Here is a 12,192-nt window from a genome sequence, read left to right as displayed (position 1 = left end):
TCATGCAGTGTAGAAAAAAAAAAGCCCTCATGTGTGGAAAAATATTGTGGGAGGCCTTGAAAGACAACTGTACCACAGCGTGAGTGAACTGCGAGATATGGAGAAAGTAGAATGATTTGGAATTCACTGGACAAATAGAAGGAATGAGCAGACATTGATACCAAGCAGGTGATGTCTTGTTGTGTGTGCAAACAACATCTCTGCAACATGTTCAATTTTAGTGTGATGAAATCTGCCAGGTTTCGGTTCAATTAGTGCAGTGCTTCACAAGACAATAGTAACCTGGATTTTCCAAATAAAATCGCATTTAAAGGAATTAATGCAGGAACACCATTTTGTAATATGTACAGTATATACAGTAGTATTGTTATGAAAATGTTAGCTACCAAAATTGGAGTTTATTGTCCAAACATGAAAAAAGAGTAGTTAAGAGGCAAGATTGCACCCATCATTTAGTAGTCCCTATTTATCTGGAATAAATAATCACATCAGATCAGCTTGGGAGGTGCAAATCAGAAGCAGTTTGCTTGTTCACGATATCAGCCAAGATTCAACAAAATGATGGAAATGAGGACGATCTGGTGGTGTCTCGGCCTAACAAGATCTGACCACGTCCTCAATGACGATGTCCACCGACGCATGGGAGTGGCACCGATAACGGAGAAGATGCGAGAAGGAAGACTGCGATGGTGTGGACATGTGATGAGAAGTGGGGAGCACACGGTGGCACGGACTGCGATGCGACTGAGCCCGCGAGGTCGGCCCAAGAAGGGGTGGGTGGATCGGATCACTGAAGACATGCGGGAAGTGAACGTCGCCTCGGGGCACACTATGACCGCGCCAAATGGAGACGGGCGTGCCGACAAGCGGACCCTGCCGATGTGGGATTAATGCTAGGATGAAGAAGGTGCAGCAGTTTCCAAGACGGAGGCAAACTGAGTTATTAGAAGAAAATGGCAGGTGGCCATCCTGTTTCTTGCAGAATTATGAGTGTGTCAGAATGATGCAAAATTGATTTTAACTACAATGCTACTTACTAAGATTTTGATAGATTTAGATTATTTTGTTGTGCTAGAGTGAAGATGGCTGGTTATCTTTTAACCCTAGGTCCCTACCTTGTTACCACAAAGGAGGTGCTGTCCAGGTTGTCTATAGTTCTGAATCGAATGCATAAAATGCCAGAATTCTTCCATGATTATCTTTGTCTAGGCATGGAGTTCAAACTTAGTGGCTGCTTTGTACTTGTTGCAGAATCCTTGTGGTGATACTGTTCATTGTTTACAGGAGTGAGTCTTGATTTAGAGACAGCTACTGTAAGTGAAACATATTCTAGGATGTATTGATATGTGATCATGTGTAATCAAGAACTTCACCATTAAAAATAAGGTATTCAAGAGTTTGTGTGGTAGTAAAAGCACTATACTGCAGGAAGAGGTATACTTGCATAAAGTGATCTTCCCCCTCACAGCACCCCGCAGAGTTTCCCAATAGTCTTTACTTTGGACAATTGCCTGGATAGAGGAAATATTTCATCCTGTGTCATTCACCTGAGCTGAGGCTTCAGTTCAACTCAAGAGACACGTGATGAAGGGAGCTCCAATTAAAAATCTAATCTTGCTATCTAACAAAAATTGAAAACTTGCAAACATTTGGAACCTTTCAATTTCATTTCAAAGTTTCATTTGGCTAAGGGCATGCAACAAAAGTGCAACAACATGTAATTTATATTAAATGACAACTTTCTGTCTGAGAGCTTTATACTTTCGAAGTCTGAGGGCTGTGGGTGGAGGAGTCAGGGTTAAGGTAGACTTTGGAGCACATCTGTAATTTCTGCAGTCAGAGATTCATTAAAAGAGCTGCATAAAATGTTTTTGTTATCATTATTACTTGAGTTAAAGAAGAAGAACCTTCACTTATTTTTAAGTGGTTTTAAAAGTTTTAATGTTCATATAGAGAACGATACTTATGCAAAACACCTCTTTTAAACAATACCTTAAGAAAAAGAATAGACACTGCAGAAGACATTTTATTACTATATATTTAAAAATATATATTTTCAATTAAACCTGAGTGACGCATGTGTGTTGTATCCCTTTTCTAAGAATTCTAGAAAATGATTTGCCCTCATTCATGAATTCAACAAATTTGTATCCTCTTTTATTTGCACGGTAGCAATCTAAACAGTATATTCAAGGTTAATCTATTATGTCAACATGAAGACTGATAGCCTTGTGCCAGATCAGTTCAAAATGTATTTTTTTCTCTTTTTTGGTTATTATTTAATAGATGTTCATTCAGGACATTCAAATGGCAATGAGTTCTTCAGTTCTTTTACGCCACTGGCAGCTTATGTCAATGATTATAAGATAAGACCATTATCACTCTAAGATCCAAAAGTCATGTAAAATTGATTTTCTTCTGATATGGGTTACACATTAACTCTCATGTGATTTAACTAAAATAATGATGTGCCTGGTAAAATAGATCCAGCCTGGATTTAAGGACCCACAATCTGAATTTGTTAGTATATACCTGTATATATTTAATTGCTGCCAATGTAGGCGTACTCATCAGAAAACAGGAAATAGCTGTGCAGTGTTATAGAAGATGTGGATAAGCAGTGGCAGACCAGTTTATCTGTGTATATATATGAGCACTGTAGCCAAATCTTAGTATTTATTATCATTATTACTTTACTTAACAAGATCCATCCATTCATTTTCTAACTGCTTCATGCGATTCGGGGGGGGGCAAGGGAACTGAAGCCTATCCCAGCAAGCAATGGGCACAAAGCAGGGTACTCCATGGAAGGGGTGCCAGTCTATCCCAAGGCACAGACAGACACAACCAAATACCCTACCAAACTGGAGCACCTGGAGGAAACCAACACTAATGCAGAGAGAACATAGAAACTCCATGTTGACAGCATCCCAGGAATTGAACCCCAGCACTCTGAGGCAGCAACGCCAATCACTGCATCACCTACTGATTCTACAAATTCTAATTTACATAGACAACTAACTGGCTAGGCAGGGTACACTACTGTGATGGTAAAAAGAACAATAAAAGACAGCAAAAGAAGAAAAAGATGACATTCCTTTTGCTGTCATATTGTTTATTGGGATAGTGCCTTCATCCACCTTTAAGAACATAGAGAATATATTTAAGACTTTACTTTGCCTAAACACACCCTACAATAGTTTCAGGTGTTAAAACAGGTATGAACTGCTTACTTATGGGACTACCGCTAAAACATAATTACTATGAAAATGATAGCGTCTTAATTTAAGAGATCCTTTTGCATTGTTTTGCACTACCTATTCATGCACAAATAATAGATGCATCTGAATTTGTTTTGGGCACAGACAGCATAAAGGAAAAATAACATTCTTGGGCACTGCCTAGAGAACTATATTATTCATAGGTGTGGTCCATCCAGTCCACACTTGTGAAAATGGTTTAGCTCTGGTATGACTCATGATTCCTGAGGACAAAAGCTGAAACGTGTCAGGCCAGTTCTTGCTGTGGGACAGAAAGTTTCTCACAAGGTATGTATGACTCTGGTACATCACTACATCACTAAAGCAGCAGGAAATCTGGAAAAAGTGTCAATTCAGACAGCCTCAGGGGTTGACATTACTGACATGTCAACCCAAATTATCCCATTGGGTCACATTATGGGGGGTCCACCCCTACCCACATCTCATGCAAAGCTACATAAGGCTCTGCTATGAGTTTTTTGCAGATGATGTACAGTATAAAGTAAACTTGCATCACGGCAAATACGTGGACAGACAAATATTTGAATAGAAGGTCAAATTTGTAGAAAGACCAGAAAATATGTGGAACTCCTGTTCACCGTGTACAGACAAGAGCCCCACATTAAGTCATCATTTGCAAAAGTAACATTTTACTTTTTTCAATTTAGGTCAATTTTTTAATTTGGTCAATTTAGTCATTTGTTTTCATGTTCAAGCACATGCAGTATATAGACATGATACGTTTTTACACATTTTAGTGAAGTTGGTTAACATTAGCAGTAATGTAATAATAATCAGAGATCATATTAGTAAAGACTATCTGATTATTATTAACTGATCAATTATTAATGATCAGTGAAAAGCCCTTCAAGATAACATCAGAAGTTACACTCATATCCTCACCTATCAATTGCACCACTGAATGAGGACAAGCAATTGCTTTGCCCATCATGTTCAGGAAGTACTTGAGCTCAGTGTGAACTGAGTTCAAATTCATTCAATTCCTCTTGAGCAGAATCATCCATTACATTACAACAGTTTGTGCAACCTGAGGTTTCTATGACAGCAATAGTTAGGTCTTCAGGTCAATAACACATTTAGGATCAGTAGCTGTGCCATTTAAAAAATTCCTTCAGGCACAGGTGTTTCGTTAATCATTCATTCTACATTCTCTGAAAGTTAATCATTTTTGTACATTCCTCAACTTAAACTTTAAACTAAAAAAGAAAAAAAAACTCGATATTGCTCTTAAATTTATTATAATTATAAAACCAGAAAAAATATTATATTAATCCTGCCTGTTTCAGCATTTCTTTTTGTTTCCTCTAATGTTTAAAACCCATCAAACACAGAAAGGACATTTTTTAAATTAATCAGCTGTGATAAACGGCGTTCATAAAGGCTGAAGATTCATAAACATGAAGTGTTCAGATACATAACATGCAGTGCAAGAGTTTGACTAATATATTTCATGTGAATACATATTTCTTTTAGTCTGTCAATGAAGAACATTCCTTTTCTCTTCTTTGTCTTTGAGCACATTTTGGTCACAAGGTGACAAACTGACAGTATTGTAAATGCCATCTTAATTCTGCAACTTCAAATTGTAATATCCATTGATTTAGAAGTGATGCCTTTTTGCTTACATTTTATTTGCTTTTTTCATTGTTTTCCTACATTCCTATACTGTCTGTCTCGAAGATGAAAATGCTGTCAGGATGAACTGGTAAGGTTTTCTAAGGTCGCCTGTTCAAGCTCAGCATTTCCCATTTTATAGTTAGTTTATAGTAATAGTTTTTATGTTTATGTTTTTGCTACCTGCATGAAACTCTCGGCACATATCTAAATAAGATATAATCTGTTAGCTGTTTTCGCTAGTCTTTCCTCTAAATCTTTATGAATTTAGTTCGCAGACTGCGTGCTCGTCACTTCTGTATCATATGCGTGTGCGACTAGTTTGCTAACTGTAACAGAATATAGATCATAAATATAAATCACAAAGAACAGCGGCTGTGTCCTATAAAAAACCGTATCCTATTAAACACTGTTCCATTATTGACATTTCTTATTCGCGTTAATTAGTATTGCTAGTAACGACAGCAAGAGTTAAGCATGCAACATGACGTTATAACTACCAAGTATTAGTTGGAAAAGAAATTAAGATAAAATACAAAATCCTTGACTAATATAGCATTCAATATTCGGAATGGAGGGAGAAACAATTATATGTTAAAAATCCCTTTTATGACTGTTTTAAAAAGTAATTATTCCAGTATTAAGAAGATAATTAAATGATTTTGTGACACGTCTGCCACCTGCAGGACATTAGAAGTATTACCGTAAAACTCCTTTTTATCGGCCAAACTTTTAAACTTCCATGCGTTCTTTGAGTGCGTCCCTTTAAACGGAACCTACCACTTGTTTAAATAAATTATATACATCCAGAAACCGATATGTGAGCTACACATAAAATCATTGTGCATTGTACTTAATTGTATTAATATTTTAAAGTAAAAAATGAGAACCCGCACGTCAATGAAAACGCTGTAAATCAAAACAAATACTCCAGAAGGTATAATTCTCCACGTGAATGAATAGATTCGTCCATAAAAATGGCAGCGACCATGAAGAAGTCTGTTGTAAGTAATTCTTAACAGGTTTTAGATTTTATTAATCTTTTTGTCGGTCTTGCTGGGTAGGCATGTATTATGTGTAATCTGGAAATTAAAGCTGGTAAAGCAGTTCTATTAGCGTGTGCACTAATTAAGTCCATCTTCGTTATAGACTGTTATGGGTGTGGTGGTTAATATCGGTGAGCTTTTGATCTGTTGTTGGTTTCAGACAGTAATATATAGTTATATATTGCATTCCATAAAGCTCTTTAGTAATTTATTATTAAGAATACAATCCTAAACGCCGTTAGTAAACGACAGCTGCATTTCACATAAGCAAGAGACGAAAATGGGTGGTATTAAGTAAAAATAATACGCAAACGCTTTAAATGGAATGAATGAGGTTTAAATTTCTGAAGTTGCAAGTACAATCTCTATATCGTTGGATAATTATCTTTGAAACTATTCTTATTATTAACAAAAATAATTTGAGCACGCAGTATGTGACCATTGGATTTTTGTAAATGACTACAGCTGAGGACCAGGTCTGAGAGTCAGTACCCGGGGATTTTTCAAGAAATTACCGAATGAGATACTCTGATCAGTACAGGGTAGCTACTACAAGCACCAACGAGCTAAGTGGGCCCACTTGCTTTCTTTTCTTTACATTTTTTCATATCTTTATAGGCAGTAGAAGACGTGAACGTCACCTTTGAAGACCAACAGAAGATTAACAAATTTGCTAGAAACACAAACCGGATGACTGAACTCAAAGAAGAAATAGAAGCAAAGAAGGTATATTTATAATTGGCAAGTGCACATTAGCGCATTTAATTGAAGGCTATTAAAACTATCTGAGCTTGGAAGAAAACTATTCTAAAATACCAGTAGCAATCACAAACAACAACAACAACAAAAAAAGGTTTGCCTTGTTGTTGGGCAGATCTCCTCAGTTATGTATTCCATGATGACGTTTGCCTCTCTTCTTCAGAAATCTCTTCAGAACTTGGAGGACGCCAGTGATGACATCATGATGTTTGATGATGACACCTTACTAATTCCGTATCAGATTGGTGATGTCTTCATTAGCCACACCCAGGAGGAAACACAGGATATGTTAGATACTGGGAAGGTAGGCCTAGCTTTGTGAAGTTCATTCTAATCCATGGTTAGTAAACAGCTGTAAGAGTCTTACTGCTCTAGGGTCCTGGGTTGGTTTCTGGACTGAGGTGAATTCTCTGTTCTTGCTCTGTTTGATGGATGGATGGATGGAGTAAAAAGCAAACTGTTGTCTCATATAATTTTACAGATTCCATAAGTTACATTACTGAAAGCACATTTTATTGCTTATCTTCTGCAGAGGGTGTGTTTTGTAGAGCAGCGTGGCGGTTTTTATCTTTCCTGTAACAGTCTTCTTTCTGAAGAGCTCAATAACACTGATCGCTTTGTTCCTTTTTAACGAGTTCTCACTTCTGAGTAAGTCTTACCCTGTGATCAGTTAACAGTCAGCTGGAAAAAGCTGTCGTAATGCTCATCAATATAGTATGTTTGATCTGCTCTCTTAAAACATGACCCTTCAGAATCAGTTCTCAACTTTATTTGTACTGAAATGCTATGAAAAGAAACCTAAAACAGCTGTAGACTCACCTAATTATCTTAATAGATGCAAAAAAATGGAATGTGAAAATTTGAATTGTTTCACAGCAGTAAATGAAGTTATTAAGGAAAAATAACACATAATTTTTAATTTAACATATAGTAAATAAACACAAAGGTGATATTTTCAGAGTTTCCTGCAAGGAATGTGTGAGATTTTCTGCTGAAATCTTGCAGGTGCATACTATTTGCATTGATGGTTTCTTTTAATTTTTGTACAAAAACACATTGGTTAATTAATGAAGTTGTGAGTCTCTATAGCAGTTTCTAAATTTTATGTTACTTTGTTTTTTTTAATCAACTTTGACTTGATGTAAATACTTGAGGTCTGAGAATTGTGAGATTCTGTACCATTGCAGCTACTGGCAGATAAATGATCTTGCGGTGTATCATTATGAAACAGTATCTCAGTATGGATTCTTGTGTATATTATGTCTGCATTTTTTGGCCAGACGGTCCGTCTGGTCTGTATACAATAATAGAGAATAGTATTACTCCAGAAATTATGTCGAGCCAAGATCCCAGATTCCTCTTTGCTTATTTAACCATGTTTCAGTGTACAGTTTCAAGCTTACTTGTAACTTTTATGTGACTATGAAATATACCTTATCAGAAGTTTTCAGCTGTCCATTGATATTTTGTACCATCAATTGACACCCTATTCATATCAATTTCTACCTCCTATACTTAAGCTGTTGAAGCTTTCCAAGTTTGGGGATAGCTGAACTGACATCAAGATTGTTAAAATTAATGCATATTCATACTGGTATGAATGATCATTTACTTTAATAGAAGAAAACTATTTAGTAGTGTGGTTTCCTACACTTACTTTAACAGAATAAGAAACCATAAAATATAAATTATTTTCCTTTGCCACTCTCAAAATATAAGTTTGAAAATTAAACTCTGATGTACTCTAACCTGAGGAAAGCTGGAAATGTGAAAGTAGTTTTCCCACAAACAACTCCGACAAGACAACTCTGACTTAGAAATAAATGTAGATTACTTTTGTATATTGTATAAATTACCTATTGTTGTTATATACTGTTGTACCTGTGAGGAACTCTGTGTGTGTTGGCTGTGAAGGACCAGGTTAATTTCACGATGGAAAAACTAGAAAAGAGAAACCAAACATTTTGGCTGAAGAGTCAGGTATTTGTAGATACTTTATATACTTTGTACTGTGTACTATATACTATAAAGTATATACAGTATTTTTGTATGTTGATTCAGTATGAAGTGCAAAATTAAGGATTATTTATTTCCACAAAGAAAATCAAGTATTTTCTGTAAAGGGTGTGTTTTCTTGCTCCACAAGTCTTTAACTGGAATGGTAGATGGGCTCTGCTTGTTTACTTAGTAACAATGGTGTTCATATTTTCATCCTTAGGAACTGCTTAAAGAAGAAATCAAAGCATTGGAGGGCCGGGTAGCATCAATTCAGCAAATACTGTCTGATCTCAAAGTTCAACTCTACGCCAAGTTTGGAAATAACATAAACCTGGAAGCTGACGACAGCTGAAGCCCCTGTTCTGTGCTTGAGAGAGATGAACTTTTCATGCAGATAACACATCAAAATCCCCAGAATTCCTATGACACAGAGAGTTTATAGAACTTTTTTTTAATGGTCCTCTTCAAAATGCATACGTAGATGTTTTCTTTTTTCTAGAAAATAACATTTGCTTATTTATTGTTTTTGCATGAAAACAGGAGAAATCACAGAGTGGTAGAGCTTACAGCATTCGTTGACAGTGTATTTGTTTGCAAAACACACAATCTCAATAAAAGCCAATGTATAGTGATGTGTTTTTTGGATTTTAGCATATTTTCACTGTCTCTGCTTTCATCGTGGCCATCAAATAGAATAATAAAAGCCCAGGTTCAAAGAAAGTTTACCATAAAAGACCAGTTAAATTCCATAAAGTCCGTAATCTTAGTAGAAAAACCCTTTGTAGCGTTTTCAGTAGCTGAGAATCTGAATTGAAACTACAAAGGAACTGTATTTCATTCAAATTATGATGATTATGGTGTTTTCAAAAACTTGGTAAAATACTAAATAAAGTAACATTAACATTAAATTCAAAGAAAAAAGAATTGCAGGATGAACTATTGGAGAGACAAGCCTTACATGTATTTTGTTGGAAAATTTTACACAGAGGTAAAAAGGGTAATGTGAGAAGGCAGGAAAGGTATAAACAATGACGGTCTAAGGTAAATTGTAATGTTTTTCTAAGGGCTATATTTACAATCTTATTCTATGAATACATTTTTGTGAGACAACATTTCTGAGAGAGCAGTAACAAAAGTGTGAATTTTTCAGCGTTGGGCGAATGGTACTGTAAATGTAATTGAGGTTTTGTGAGTCATTAATCTTAATGGATTTAGCTCTTTCGTATGTTTAACATGCCTGCACATAAAACCCACAAGTAAAATAACAAATGGATTGAAAACCCATGTAAAACCAGCCCCCCTTTGACAAGGATAATTCCAGCAGCTGTGCAATATACTTGGTGAACCATGGTAATACAAATATTTGTATACACTTTCCTTTGTTTAACAGTCATAGATGCATCAATGCTTCATGTAGGAGATTTAAGGCAAAAGTTTCAGTGTTGCCTTCAAAGTGGATTTGTCTTCTTTTTTCAGAAGAAGTAGACCTGTTGGGTCAGACCCATAGGGAAAGTGACCTTGTGTTCTAATTAGCTGCAAAGTGGTGATCACTTTTCTCCTACATTTTGATAGTCCTTCTAGCTGAGTATGTGTAATTTCTGGATGTGGCAGCAACTGACAAAAGTCCCGTATTGCAAAATGTACCAAATGGATCAACTGGTTTGTAACCTTTCTGTCAACAGTACTGTCACTGGCATAGCAAACTCTTGATGCAATAACGGCAGTAATTTCCATAAACATTTAAAATTTAAGTATAATCCCATGCTTCAGTTTAAACAGGAAATCATTTAGTAACGTATATTAATGGGTACACTGCATAAAATATACAAATGAGGGGAAGGTAGCCATTTCAACATTTCTTTGACAACAAGGCTGGGCAACGTCTGCAATACTTTGTGCACAAAAGGGCCCCTGTTCTCGGTTTTAAACGCACTTTCCCATATTTTCTTTTTATCCTCTGGTTTGTGTTTCAGTACCGGTTCTGTGGTTCTTCTGGGTTGATGCTGTCAGGGACTGTGAATGAGGGCCACTCATAATTTTCTCTGGTCAAGACTAAAAACGATTCAGTTTAGAATATTCCTTTGAGCCCAGGAATGTACCTGGACTAATTGAAGACCCAGTTTAGCCAAGACCATTGCCACTGACAGCCGTATGATATTGCTGAATGATATTCATCATTTAATAGTGATAGATTGCTATTTAGTTTTTAAGGTTGGAGAAAGGGCTCTCTATGCTCTTAGACCTTTTCTTAGCTGGACACTGTATTGTTTATTTTGCTAATCTTTCAGTAAAACAGAGTTTCATTTACAAAGTTGTCAGACATCACTATAGTACAATCTTGTGCTTACTCATAAAGGAACTTTCTGAAGCTTAGTACTTTTTCCTGGGCAAGATAAACATAAGTTCCAATATTTTAAAAAATCATAAAAAAGGCATTCCCTGTACAGAATAAAAGTAGCTGAAGTCAAGCTGGTGAAAGAAAGGCTAGAAAATTCAGATATTAGAAAAGGCTCAGCAGGCAGAAATATGATTATTAGTGTTTTATTGGCTCTGCCTGGGCTTGCAGACTGTAGATTCACAGTGGGATATGTGCAGCATTTGTTTGGTAAAAAAATAATCTCATAGCAACACTTTGAAATAGTAATATATGGTGAATAATAACAAAGTAGATGTGGGGGAGTGCTGCATTCAGTATATATTCTACATATGAGTGCAATACTGAGTTATATTATTAGACTTTTCTGTTTGCTATCCCACATCAGTGGCATTTCATACAAAGCAATATTAGACCAGTGTGTAGCACACAGCAAGTTAAACCTGTAAGTTTGGAGGCAGTTTGCTGAGCTTTGATTTCTCCAAGATTTTTATATTCCAGTTCTGTCTCTTCTACAGGAAACTGTTGCCAAGACAGACAATTTTAAGGCTTGATGAGCTTTTCAAAGTCTTGATGTTTTTATTTAATGTACTGTTGAAGTGCTTGTGCTGTTTCCTAAAATTATTATGTGTAGTATATATACACATCTGTGCAGGGTTTTTAGGAAGATTAGACCAGATCAAGCATTACAATATACTGTATATGTGTTAATAGCATCAGTAATAGAGAACCTTCTCTAATGGTTTCTACTATTGTAACAGCCAACTACTGTTACCACATCTTTTTTTTATATGGGAAAGAACAAATCCTTTAGAAAAGTTTTATTCGCATTGATCAGAAGTTTTAAACTCTTTATCACTCAGGGGAAACTACGCATGAGCACCCAATACAAGGCAACAATATCAATCAAATCAAGATGACTTATTGTCAGGTGTTCCTAAACATCAACATCAATTCTTCTGCTCCGCAAATCCATTAATCTAAAAGACTGTGCTTTGTACAATGCGAAACACATCCATCAGGATTAACTCTTAGAACAAAACGGTGCAAAGCAGAAGCAGAAGATCTCCATTGAATTATTTCTGTAAATAGAAGACAAAACCCTGAATAGAAGAGCAAA

General features: G+C 36.0%; 1 protein-coding gene across 1 annotated transcript; it reads left to right on the top strand.

Annotated features, from left to right (window-relative positions):
• The first annotated feature begins 5,795 nt into the window (after nucleotides 1–5,795).
• On the top strand, nucleotides 5,796–9,330 carry pfdn4 (prefoldin subunit 4). The gene is made up of 4 exons (XM_015364602.2): nucleotides 5,796–5,899; nucleotides 6,560–6,667; nucleotides 6,864–7,004; nucleotides 8,919–9,330. The coding sequence occupies exons 1-4, from the start codon at nucleotides 5,873–5,875 to the stop codon at nucleotides 9,048–9,050; spliced, it is 408 nt and encodes a 135-aa protein (XP_015220088.1). The 5' UTR covers nucleotides 5,796–5,872; the 3' UTR covers nucleotides 9,051–9,330.
• The last annotated feature ends 2,862 nt before the right edge of the window (nucleotides 9,331–12,192 follow it).

The sequence above is a fragment of the Lepisosteus oculatus genome, chromosome 16 (genome assembly GCF_040954835.1).
Source record: "Lepisosteus oculatus isolate fLepOcu1 chromosome 16, fLepOcu1.hap2, whole genome shotgun sequence".
Lineage (NCBI taxonomy): Eukaryota > Metazoa > Chordata > Actinopteri > Semionotiformes > Lepisosteidae > Lepisosteus > Lepisosteus oculatus.
Note: the sequence above shows the minus strand (reverse complement) of the source record. Positions and strands in the feature narration are given on the sequence as shown.

Bases quoted from the DNA above. Each gene is read 5' to 3' on its own strand.
- pfdn4 (XM_015364602.2), top strand. From the start codon at position 5,873: ATGGCAGCGACCATGAAGAAGTCTGTT. The intron at 6,668-6,863 runs GTATATTTATAA...TCTCTTCTTCAG, and splicing joins AAGAAATAGAAGCAAAGAAG to AAATCTCTTCAGAACTTGGA. The intron at 7,005-8,918 runs GTAGGCCTAGCT...TTTCATCCTTAG, and splicing joins ATATGTTAGATACTGGGAAG to GAACTGCTTAAAGAAGAAAT.